Source organism: Uloborus diversus, chromosome 1, assembly GCF_026930045.1.
Source record: "Uloborus diversus isolate 005 chromosome 1, Udiv.v.3.1, whole genome shotgun sequence".
NCBI classification, from domain to species: Eukaryota; Metazoa; Arthropoda; class Arachnida; order Araneae; family Uloboridae; genus Uloborus; species Uloborus diversus.
Window position 1 is genome coordinate 77,205,022 of NC_072731.1, and position 12,469 is coordinate 77,217,490.

General features: G+C 33.0%; 1 protein-coding gene across 4 annotated transcripts in view; it reads right to left on the reverse strand.

Annotated features, from left to right (window-relative positions):
* Positions 1–12,469, reverse strand: part of LOC129230504 (far upstream element-binding protein 1-like) — a 159,559-nt gene that overhangs the window by 28,006 nt on the left and 119,084 nt on the right. For 3 of the 4 annotated variants that reach the window (XM_054864909.1, XM_054864930.1, XM_054864915.1), the window contains exons 16-17: positions 5,784–5,951; positions 578–759 (exon numbers count right to left, since the gene is read on the reverse strand). In XM_054864909.1, the coding sequence (XP_054720884.1) occupies positions 578–759; positions 5,784–5,951 (350 nt within the window). The remainder of the gene's footprint in view (positions 1–577; positions 760–5,783; positions 5,952–12,469) is intronic. The other variant, XM_054864922.1, reaches the window with a different exon arrangement.

Sequence of the window (12,469 nt, forward strand, 5' to 3'; positions counted from 1 at the left end):
AAAGTGTTCATAGAATTTAAAAAATATTAAAATTACATTTTGCAAAATAAATATTTAATTTTTTAGTCTGATTTTCATCTTTTTTTTTTTTTTTTTTTAAATTTTGCAATATATATATATATATATATATATATATATATATATATATATATATATATATATATATATATATATATATATATATATATGAGGCAGTGAGAAGCAAAGGGAATGTAAGTGCCAAAACAAAAAAAAAAAAAAAAAAAAAAAAAATATGAAGATAATCATTACAAATGGGAGGAGAACCCTTCCTCTGTTTTGGAGTCAGAGATAGAACTAATAGTCCTGGTAGGTTCTGCTGTACAGTATGATTTAAAAAAAAAAAATTACTGAAAGCCTAACTAGGATCTGAACTTTTAACCTGTTTTACTCAGAACTTTAAAATGACCACTTATATTTCTTGTCTTCTAACTGCCTCATATAATAATGCATACAAAAAATTAAAAAAAAAAGCTGAATAATGAGAGCTATCTCAAGTCTCTTTTCGAATTAGGAAAGTTTTTGACAGCAATTCTAACATTCAGTAAAAAATGCATACCTGAGGCGATACCACAGATGCTGCTAACTGTGCTGTAGTTCTTGCTTGATTTTCAATCATTTCTGCTTCCCTAAACATACCCAAAGACCTATAATACTCAGCCCATGCAGCACTGTAATCAGGTTGAGGATTAACACCACCAACAGGTGCAGCAGGTGCTGGGACGGTAGCTGCAGGAGCTGCTGCAAAAGAAAGCTTTTTTAAAACAAGGTCCAAGCTACAAAAGTATTCCTAATAAGAAAAATACATCATTCAGGACTTAAAAATGCTAAGATTTTCTCAATTTAAATATCAGGAACATACTGAGCCCTGCAAGTTGGATCATTACTGACATCCATTATAGTAAGGTGCAGTGACCAGTAAGAAGACCAATAGCCTTCCTAACACTATTTCTATTCAGACATAAGAGCTCCTTCGCCCTAATACTAGGGCAACCCCTATTCAGTTTCTTAGCCTGACGTAGCCCATCCAAGTTACACCAGTTATGATACTGTTTTTTTCTAAAAGTATTAAAAACAGCAGTCCTAATGAGATTCTTTGAATTCCCAACTGCTGGTTCAGGGCCAACGAAAAGAGTATTAGAATCTTTCTGAACAAGGTGATCTATTTCATTACCTGTCTCCTCTGAGTGTCCAGGTACCCAGCAAAGAGTAATTTTATTCAGCTTAGCAAGAGTGCATTACATATTATAGTACTCTCAAACAATGTAGGATGTCATTACAACCTTATTTAGGCTAGTTTCATGCATGATTTACTTTACTAGAGAGCAAAACCTGAATTTTTAAAATGATCACAAAAATACTATTATGACAAAAAATTGAGATCTATCAGTTGTTTTACGTTGATTGATTTTTCATTTACATATCCTAGCCGTTAAATTTCATTATTGCATATTCGGTGCACATGGATAAAGCTCAGTTATGACTCACACTACATGAAAAAGAAGTGATAATTGTATTAAGTACAAAAACTCCTGATTTTTCCTCTGTTGAGTAAAAAAAAAAAATTTTTAGGGTGCCCTAACTCGTAATGTTAGTACTCGAATTTTATATTTGCTACTAGATTAATGAAAGCTATAATTAGTTTAAAACATAACATTTTATATGCGACTCTCACTACAATTCCAAAATATTTTTATTGACGATAAAAATACACACACAAAAAAAAATTGTTCTTAATTTTACATAGATATTAAAGTTGTATTGATTATGTTCATAATTCTTTTAGAAAAAAGGAATAGAAAAGTAAATCCAAAATTCTGTGTATGGTGTACTTTGGCATGAAATTGGAATTTAGCGCATTTACGGCAGCTTGACAATCAGTGCAGATGTGAACACATCTGCTCATGTAGCCTTGATTGAAGCAGATACTGTAACGCATCAGGATAGCTTAGACCTCGGCCTCAAAGATGGAGATAAATCTGCCCGAGTGACAAGAGGATTCAATACCATCTCCAGACCCCGAAGTGTTTTTTTTGGGGGAGGAAAAGTAGGAAGTAAGGAATCAAAAATTAAAAAAGTAGGAAGGAAAAGTAGGAAAAAAATCACTTAAAAAAGTAGGAAAAATAGGAAGAGGTAGAATTACACAAACATCAAGAGGAAACAAATGTAGCATAAATTTTATTTCTACTTTTGAAGTATTGAAGGATTTAATGAAAAAACAAGTCGCAGAAACAAAACGAAAGAAACAAGCTGACAATCATCAGTATGAACAAGAAACTGATGAAACAAAGGTATATTAAATACAAAAATAATAAAAATAAAATCCAAACAAAGAAGCACTTTTTAACAATACAGTAATAAAAATTTTAAGTGTGAAAGAATAAAATGCAATATCACGATCGCAAAAAAAGAAAAAAAAACAATAATAACAATAATAAAACTCATATTTTGGTGCAATAAAACCATTTTTGTTAAAGATGTTTTGTCAAAAACGAAGACATTCCTTCCAGAGCATCCATTTATCAGTCGGCGAAGCAAATATTAAATTAGTTTTAGTTAAAAATCTGCAGCTGACACGCATTCTTGCATGAACAGGGGCAGATGTTTGAATTTGAAAAAAAGGGAAAAGGACTGAAAATGCAGAATTAAAATAGATTCTCAAATTTGGGACATAAAATTTATAATAAAAGAAGTAAACTAAATAAATGACTAAATAAGTAAACTAAAGCTAAAAGTATTATGTTATGTATTTTTAGCATTCAGCATAAATTTTTGTTTCAGGCACGTCATTTATGGGGGGTCAGTGGGGTCAAAGTCTCCCCTCCCTGGCTTTGGAAAATTAATGCTTAACTATACAAGTTTGTGTGGATTTTGTTGTTTTCAGATAAAATTTGCATTTAGTATACCTCCTTCGCTAGCCACCCCCCAGGGAGAAAAATCAAAATGACGAGCCGGTTTTAATTTAGCAATAAAAACGAATATTGTTTTATTGGTTTAATGATTTTTTACCTCCTTGTTCCAAAATTTTTGTCACGGAAAAAAAAGGGAAAATCAATGCATGGTAAACGTAACATTTTTATCAAAATAAAAAAAGATCAGTCACAAATGTTTTTCTGTGCATAAAAGAGAAGGCATGAAGTTTCTCTCCATCCTCACCATACAACAAAAATTTTCATTAGGAAATTGTTCACGAAATTGAGAGTGAGGGGGAGCACCTGGCATCAAATGCCAGCATATATCTCTTTCTTCCCCTCCCTTTGATCAGGCGCCCTGAGTACAATAACTTACAGTAGATACGCCACATCGGTATAATAGCCGCACCCTGAAAAGAATAAGTCTGTCACAGTAAGTCTGCACATAAAAATGGTGAGCAACTCCTCGATATTGATCATATATCAGAGTAGAAAATACCAATTAAGAAGAAAAAAAACACAGTAGATATTAGTTTGTGGCTCTATCCCCCAATTTTTGAAAATGTGAAGAAATAAAAACGAAATCTTGCATTAAAATTGATTCCCGATTATTCTCCAAAAATCAGGAACGTTTTGCCCATATTGGTTTTGCCATGTTATTTTTTATTTTTTTTGCAAATACACTTTTTGCAAGGAAAGAAATTGAAATTTTAAATTTTATAATCATGTTTCCGATTTAGAATGAAGAATGATCATATTATATACGAAAACAGTTTGTTTCCACGATTATTTTTGAAGTGGTCCGTTTTTGCGATGTTATATGTCGCTTTTATTTTGTTCTAACATCAATAAAATAGGTACATTGTACAGATTTTTCATTTTTTGCTTCCTTACGTTCCTTTTCAGGTTTTACATTGTCTTTCTGCTTAAATAGAGCTCCATTTCACTTGTAATCATGTATACAAAAAAGTGGAGAACAGGATGACAAAATATTTGATATTTTTATTTGTTTTCTTGACTTTCCGGTGCTGGGGAAATGATATTAATAATACTTACCTATTTTTATGTGAGGGGACTCTCCATATCTTGACGCTGCATTAATTAAATGAAGTCCCAAAACTTTCGTTCATTCCTGCATGCGTAGTAGAAAAAAAATGTAAACAACCCGCACGGTGCATGATTAACGGTTCAGTTAAAATTCACAGTGAAAAGAATCTTTTCCCTCAATGTAACGGTATCAACGAAATTAAGTGTTGCCAAAAATATTTTTGAGTTTCTTTGGAGGATTTTATTGAACTTGCAACAAAGCATATGTAAATTGTGTGGAACGTCATCGAGGTAGTATTTAAGCAGTGGACATCCGTCCATCGATCTCTCTCTCCCTTGCTTCCACTACAAAGATGTCTCCTCCTGTATAAGCTGCTGTTGTGGGCTACCAGACCAGGGATTTATCATCCTGCTGATGATGGAATCGTGTTTAACTTGATCCACCTGAAGAATGAATTAGGTTGGCTGGCCTTACGTGGATGTTTCAAGACTTCGATTGGAATCACCTGGCGGAAGACGGTTCAAGATTACTGGACTTTTTCCATTATCAAGATGAACTTTTTAGGAGCACCTGTGGTATAATTATTTGATTTTATTGTTCATGTTTGCTGTAATATTTTTTTTTTGGATAGGATTCTACACGAATAATATATTTTTACGAAGCCTTTTGCTAACATGTTGTAATTTTGGTACTAATAAATGTTAATGATTTACTTAAATATGCTTTCTAATTTGACTCAACCAAGACACATTTGTGAGGTCCACTAAAAACTTTAATTAGTTTTTCCTCTTGACACAGGAAATTCGCCTTTTCCCGCACTTTTTGAACCACAGGCCGTTTACTTTAATTGAAGCTTCTAATTAACTTGTAAATAATGTATAATTGCATCAGAATGTGCCAGTATCTATTTCTTTATTGTTTCGTTAAAACAGTAGGACTGAAGTCGGGGCAATAAAAAGAAAAGTCGATCATAAACGCCGCAACGGCAAAAAAGTCACTTATACGAAAATTTAACTTTTAAACATGCAGATGCCACGGCGTTCCTTCCAGAAATTACTGTAGTCAGTCAATGAAAAGCTCAGGATCCGCTCCATTCTTTTGCTTTTCAAAATTGAAACATGCAGAAAATTATCGGTGCGGCATTGTAAAATTAAGAATCGATGCACAATTAGAAGTGCTATACTAAAGAAAGAAAACGTAGGAAAATAAGGAGAGAGTTCTAAAAAGTAGGAAAAGTAGGGAAAATAGGAACTCTTTGGGGTCTGCATCTCTGGGAAAAAAGGCCCAGTCCTGGTGCCCTCGTTCATTTAAAAACCGTCAGTGTACCAGAAGGGGTACTTTAATTGGTGTCACAAATTTGTTAGTTAAAAAACAAATCTTAATGTAAATAGACCATTCCATTATGATCAAGACACACCTGCAATCTCCACAAAGTGAGCCCCACACTTTGACTGAAATTCACTGAAACAGAATGCTGAGATAGCATCTTCTACCTTAGCTCAAAATTCCTTTGGTATAGGTTTTACAATTGCAAATTTTTCAACCCCAACCCTTCTAAACCAGAAAGAACTCAAAATGGACATAGATTACAATCTCTAAAACAAAAAAGTGTGATCGAGAAAAGTCAGTTTCAGGAGTTCAGAAATTTGCCATTGTAACACTGACACCAAGAAGTTGAAAAACTTGGCAGTCTTTTGATCTAAGTTAAAAGGATGATGTCTCAAAATGCACTAGTTTGTGTATTTTTGGTCCAAATGCTACACTGTGCCACAGTTTCAGGAAATATGGATGCAAGAACTATTTACCTGCTGGTGGTTGAGGTGCAGCAGCCTGTGTTTGTTCAGGTTGAGATGGCATTCCAGGCTGCGGAGCTACACCAGGTTGTATGCCTGGCTGAGCAGCATTTGGTTGCATTTGTTGCGCTTGCTGTTGACCATAATATTGGCTGTAATAAGCGGCCCATGCAGCAGCATCTGGGGAAAACACTAATGATTAACACAAATGCATGTCACTGAAAGAACAATTTAAAAAAAAAAAAAAACTGTATGGTCTATAACAAGTGATCCATGGATGAAACCTATCAAAATCGATCAACCCCTTCATGAAAAAGTAGAAAAATTAGCAAGACTTAAAGGACAATGGAGGAAAATTTTCACAGTAGAGTATAAATTATTTAGACACCAATGACCTGAACTGTCTAGTTATCCTGACTATTTTTGTTTCTGAGTCTGATTTGCAAGTGAAATTCAAAATATCCTCTGGTGAATGTATGTTGGGATAACAAGAAAAATAATGAGTTTGGTCTAACTAATAGTTTTCTATCTATTAGCTCTAAATGACTAACTAATAAATACTAATAGATAGAAAAAAATAAAAAAGATAAAGTTCAAAAGCTTCCTATCAAGTACTAAATTTGATAAAAACATACATCTGCTGTACAACAACAACAAAAAAAAAACTTTTTTGTATAGGACCACCCTGTAAGTTACCAGGCCCATTATTATTCAAAAATCACGATGCCGACAGAGCAGGTTTGCCCCAACTATAGAGGACTCATACTCTATTTGGATGAAAAAATTCGATGAACTTCATAAAAATTTATGACTTTGTTGTATGAAGAGAATAGTACTATTTAATATCAAAATTGCCTTTTTTTTTTAATTAGCATTTGCAAAACTTCTGTGTGAATGCCTTTACCTCATCGAAGCACTTACTTGTGGCTGAGAAAATATCAGTGTACACCTAAAAAGACTGAACTATTCTTAGAAATAAGTTACTGCCCCAACCCTAAGCCAGGACTAAGGCAGATCTACATGCAATATACCAACATAGACACAATGTTTCTGGATGTGATAACTAGGATGTCTGGCATATCGCATATAAACTGTTCTTATTTGTCTCGATCATATAAATTGAAAAAAAGTAAAAATACAGTGAATGGAATATAATGATGCTTAAATGTCATATACAGTCGACGCTCGATATAACGACCATCTCCGTCCCAGAGAAAAAGGTCTTTATAACGAGTGGTCGTTATAAGAAGTATAATTTTAAAAAATATACACAGTCATCATGCATGCCCCGTTGTTCCATAAAGAAATGGTACTTTTCAAACATTCCAGTTAAATGCCCAAATTATTTTTATCATAGGAATTTTTAGAAAAATCGTGTGCAAAATACTATGACAGGATATTAAAGAACTTTTAAAGTAGAAAATATAGAAAGGAAAATGTTACACACTTACAAATCTGCTACCACTACACTTTATGAAGATAAAACCAGAAACAGACGTTTGCCTTTTTAGCAGACGTGATTTTTGCAAAACATTATTTTCCGTTTCAGATATAGGTGATAAATTGTGTTTTTTTTTTTTTTTTTTTTGCTTTTCAAAGAAACATTTAGGAATCTGGAAATTTCTCGATTTTTCCTCCCATTATTTTTCTGTGCTAGTTGTGGTGAATGGTAATCTCCCCCCCCCCCCTCTCAAAGTTGGATTTGACATACATTGAAAACTTCAGGCAGATGTCCGTAAACAATAAACAAGGTCATTTCAAGCTACAAATTTGTTTTATTGGAAAGAACACCAGAAATAGCGTCCGCTGAATTCGGTCGTTGTATTGGATTAGACGATACAGAACGGTCGTTATAACGAAGGCGAATTAACGTAGAGTTCATAGGAACAAAGTTGGGACTTTTACCACTGGTCGTTATAATGGGGCGGTCTTTATAATGTGTGGTCGTTATACTGAGCGTCGACTGTATATATATATATATACAGTGTTTGCGCTCAACTATCCGTAACTTGGGTCCCAGGGACCCATTAATGAAACTGATTTGGGTCCTTTGGTGGAAAAAATGAGTCCCTTAAATTTTTAACAGGAAATCTTAGCATATAATTGAATAATAAAAAACTATTTATACTTAGGGAAAAGAAACTATCCACATAGTTATATTTAAAAAAGGTATGAAATAAACTAAATTGGTTAATTTTGCCCCTTTTTTCTGTGATTATCATATTTTCAAATAATACACTTGCAAGACTTAGTTATTTGAGAAACTATTTAGTCAGTTACAATGAGGTAAACTCAAAATTTACTTTAAAGTTGGATTTTACCATGAAATAAAAAACAAATGCCTTTGATTGATCAAGCAGAAAGCACTCCCTTAGCCTTTGCTTTCATGAATATTTTTCTAGGCGAAAAAAAGGAAACAGCCCCCCCCCCCCCCCCAAGAATTATCAATTACCATTGGCAATTTCATAGAAATAGAAAAAAATTACAAGTGAATTAACCCAACACAAAAATCGCGATCGCAAAAACGAAACATTTTCTCACATGAGTATGAAAACTGCTCATTTGCAATCTTAAATTAGAAAATTTGACTTCATTTTGACTCTTTCAAAATATCTGTTGGCTTTCGTGCTATTTTTAAAATTTTGCCATTTTCAAAATGTCGCGATCGATTAATAAGTGACTTTTGCAAGTCCAAATTAAAATAGCCCATCAGAAATAGGTGAATTACTAGAAAGTGAACAAGGTTCAAGTGATTTTGCATAAAATTCATATTCATAAGCAATTTAACAAGAAAAATGTGAAGTTCAGAACTTTGTGTTTTGCGCGATCCGGAAAATGTTCGCCATTTTTTTTTTTACCCTTCCTTTTATTGAGGATGCAAGATAATGATTTTCAAAAGTAATTCTGGTTACATGAATGCAAAACAGATTACTACTCAGTTGTCCTGTATTAATCCTGAAGATTGCATTGAAACCACTCTTACTTTTGATCTTTATTGTTGTTTTCAGGAATTTCCCCAAGATAAAAGTTGAGGAAGAACTTATTCTTAGAATACAGTACAATGGGCTATTTATGAACATGCAATATTTTGCTCCTTGAGCTCTGCCCAGGAGGTCACTGTAAGATCCAGTCTTATCACTGAAATTCCATTGGCTGGTCAACAGTAGGGGGTGTGTTTGAATAGCTGATAAAGAGATAGGGTCATTTTAATCCTTTTCTATTGATTCTCCTGGTCATTGAAGCTTAAAAGCATTCACTAGATAGATCTTCAGTGTTTTCCACAAGTTTTTTTCTGGTTTTTATTATTTGGGTGTTTTGGGTCCCTAGGACCCGAATTTTCACGGAAGTTGCGTCCCTTTCCCGCGAATTTGCGTAAAAAACCCGCTATAGCGCATAAACGCGAACCCTGATATATATATATATTATATATATATATATATATATATATATATATATATATATATATATATATACTAGTCGACCCCAGAACTCTGCACTGTGCTTCGAATCGTTTCATAAGACATTTCGCTCTTTAAAAATTTCAAAGGAAGAACATTATGAAGAAGAACGAAAAAAAAGTAAGCGCAGAAGAGAAGGCATGTAATTTAAAGACATCAGTAACAAAACCTCGTTAAATACAACGTTGTGATAATTTGATCATCGCTCACCTTTTGGTTGTACGTATTTTCAATGCAAGCATAAATATCATTAAAAGTGTGGCTGAGTAGTGACTCGTGAAAATGCAATAATTGTGCATGTGAAAAAACAGGTTGTGGCAAATACAGTCCTGCCCATGTGAGAATCTGACGAGAAAAAAAGAAGCATTAAAGAGATATTTATTGGCACGGATTCGAATTGGCGCCATTCTGATTAACAGCCTGACACCCCAACAAACCTAGCAATTGCGCCTTCCTTATCGAAAGCTATTCATTGAAGGAATACGTAATAAAAAACAGCAAAAAAGCTTTTTGCCGAAAAAAATAATATGATCATGCTTCTATGTTTTGTCATTAACCAGCATGATACGATTTAAAATTATTCGTAAAGCATGGAATTTGATTAAAGAATGACAAAGAGCTCACGTAGCGATTGAAACAAACATTTTAGAGAAATAATTAAGTAGATTGAAAATAAGTGTCTTTATCTTTGAATATTGAACTATTTCACATAGAAGGTTGCTTTAACTGTTACGGCTTAAATGCCTGCACATGTTTTTCTTTTAATTGAACACTTAAAATTCAAAACAAAAACCAGTTGAACCGAGTCTGTTTTTTAAAAATAACTTTTCGAACGTAGACAAAATGTATATATATTTTTTTTTCAGCCGAAAGCAGGGGAGTAGAAAATGATTTCTTACTAATGAAGTTGATAATAATTATGTTTTATATCGTATTCACGCGAATAAAAAATTAAAGGTTTACTGCGTGAAACTCATAGTTTTAATTTGGCGTAGTATTTTTTTCATTTGTACAAAAGGTGGAACACTGCTATTAGAAACATCTACATTTCAGCATACAATGAAAATATTTTTCTGCACAAAAAGGATTTCCTTGAAGTAAATCTAATACTTTTGTATGCTTACATTATGCTGAGTGGTCTGGATGAAGTCAAAGCTTAAAAAAAAGGAGGAACACCCTTCCAGGGTTCATACTCTATTTGGATGAAAAAATTCCATGACTTTTCCAAGACTTTTTCATGACTTCATAAAAATTTACATGACCTTGTTACATGCAGAAAATAGTACTATTTAATACGAAACTTGCCATTTTTTGAAAATGAGCATTAGCAAAACTTTCTCGTTAATGCCACAATCTCATCCAAGCATTTAATAACTGAAAAACAATCAGTGTACACCTAAAAAACTGAACTTCGTATATGTCTTCTTCACAGGATTGGCTTTCTGCCGGCAGAAATTAGTTTTTGCCTTGCCAGTGGCAGAAACTGGTTAAAACCGGCAAAAACTTAAAATCGTCTTAAAAAACTAAAGTAATTACTAAATGATATTTGTTTAGGTAAACAAAAAAATTTAACTTCATTTCCAAACTAAAAAATAAAACGTTATGCTATGCTAGAGCCCTTGATTTAGTTCAGAAAGGCAACTTTTCAATTGCTGATTCTCGTAATATTTGGATTAATCTAACAAAGGACGAAAATCCTAGGGTTCTTAGGATAGAGGAGTGACATAAAAAATTAAACTAGCATTACTGTTTGTAATTTGCTCACAAATAAGCTTCATCTAGATTGCTTGGGATTGAAATTATCATGTGCTTTCAGAAGAAAGTGTCAAATTTTACTTGCCAATATTAATCTAGATTTTGTACCTAATATCACAGCTTTGCAAAACAAATTGGCCCCACTTCTCGAAACTCATTTTTCCAGTCAAATTTTTACCACTACCCTAGTTACTACATGATGGACCAGTTAAAAAAAAATACAATTTGAATGTTTTATGAATATTGCTTGTTCTTTGATACATTGCCTGCTAGCTCTTTTGTTGCAAGAATATTCTAAAGTTTCTCATTCGTACATATTAAATTGAGAAACTATTTAGATTTTTGGAACCACCTTTTCCATGAAACAACTGAAGGGTCCAAACAATGTACCATTTGATTCTGAATTGTGATAATATTGTGAATTAAACTGTGCTTTGGTTAACAATTATTTTTTCCATGCATTTTCTACTGTCTGTCAATAGTTTTTTTTTTTTTTTGCCATTTTGAGAGTTTTTGCCAGTTTCTGCCAAAAATGTAGCAGAAAGTGGTTTTTGCCATGCCGGTTTTAACCGGTTTCTTCCAGTGGTTTTAACCGCCCTGGCAGAAACTTGCCAGCCCTGCTTCTTCATATAAATTTAAGTAAAGTAAAAATACAGTGAATCAAATATAATGATGCTCAAATGTGTAGTTTTTTAATATGTATTTTTTTTTTATAAACAGGCAGAATGATAATGAATGGGACAAAGGTTGAATGAGTTATTACTAAACTTCAATAAATTTGCTTTAAAAGGCTTTAGTGTCAACAGTGCATTTAATCATTCGAATAACTTGACAGTACTTTGGCTCTTCAAAGTAAAGAAACATTCTTTACTAAATTCATGTTTCTAAACCAGATATTTGAAAAACACATTCAATAGTGAATATATTTTCTGATTCAAATCTTCTTGTTTATTTATTTGCACAATTTCAAATGCATAAAAAATAATAGGTTCAGAAATTCTGGAACAAAGTGTTTGATTCTTGACATTGAACATAGCAGTGGGTCGCATGGATCAGTTTTGCGAGCCATATATTGGGCACTACTGTTTTAGGGTATTGGAATTCCCCTATTTATGTATTCTATCACCTGACTCATGTTTTTATTTTTTTAAACCTTCAACAAATTAAGATAAATTTAAAAATAAATTCTATACAAGTTATGGAAACGAATTCGGATGCAATTGAATTGCGTTTTTTGTGTGCGTGTGGCAAAAATCAAGAACGTGCAAGTTCGCCAGTCTTGCATAATATAGACGAACGCGGCGAACGGCGTTCGCAGAAAATTTTTGGCTTCGCAGAAAATTTTTTTCAAACTGATAACGTTCATTAAAAAAAAAAAAAAAATTTTTTTTTTGAAGGGAATTTTTAAGAAAATCCCAGAATTTATTTCTGTTAAAGCCTTTCTCCAAAAGCCTTTTAAAGCACTTGTGTAAAAAAAAGTAATGG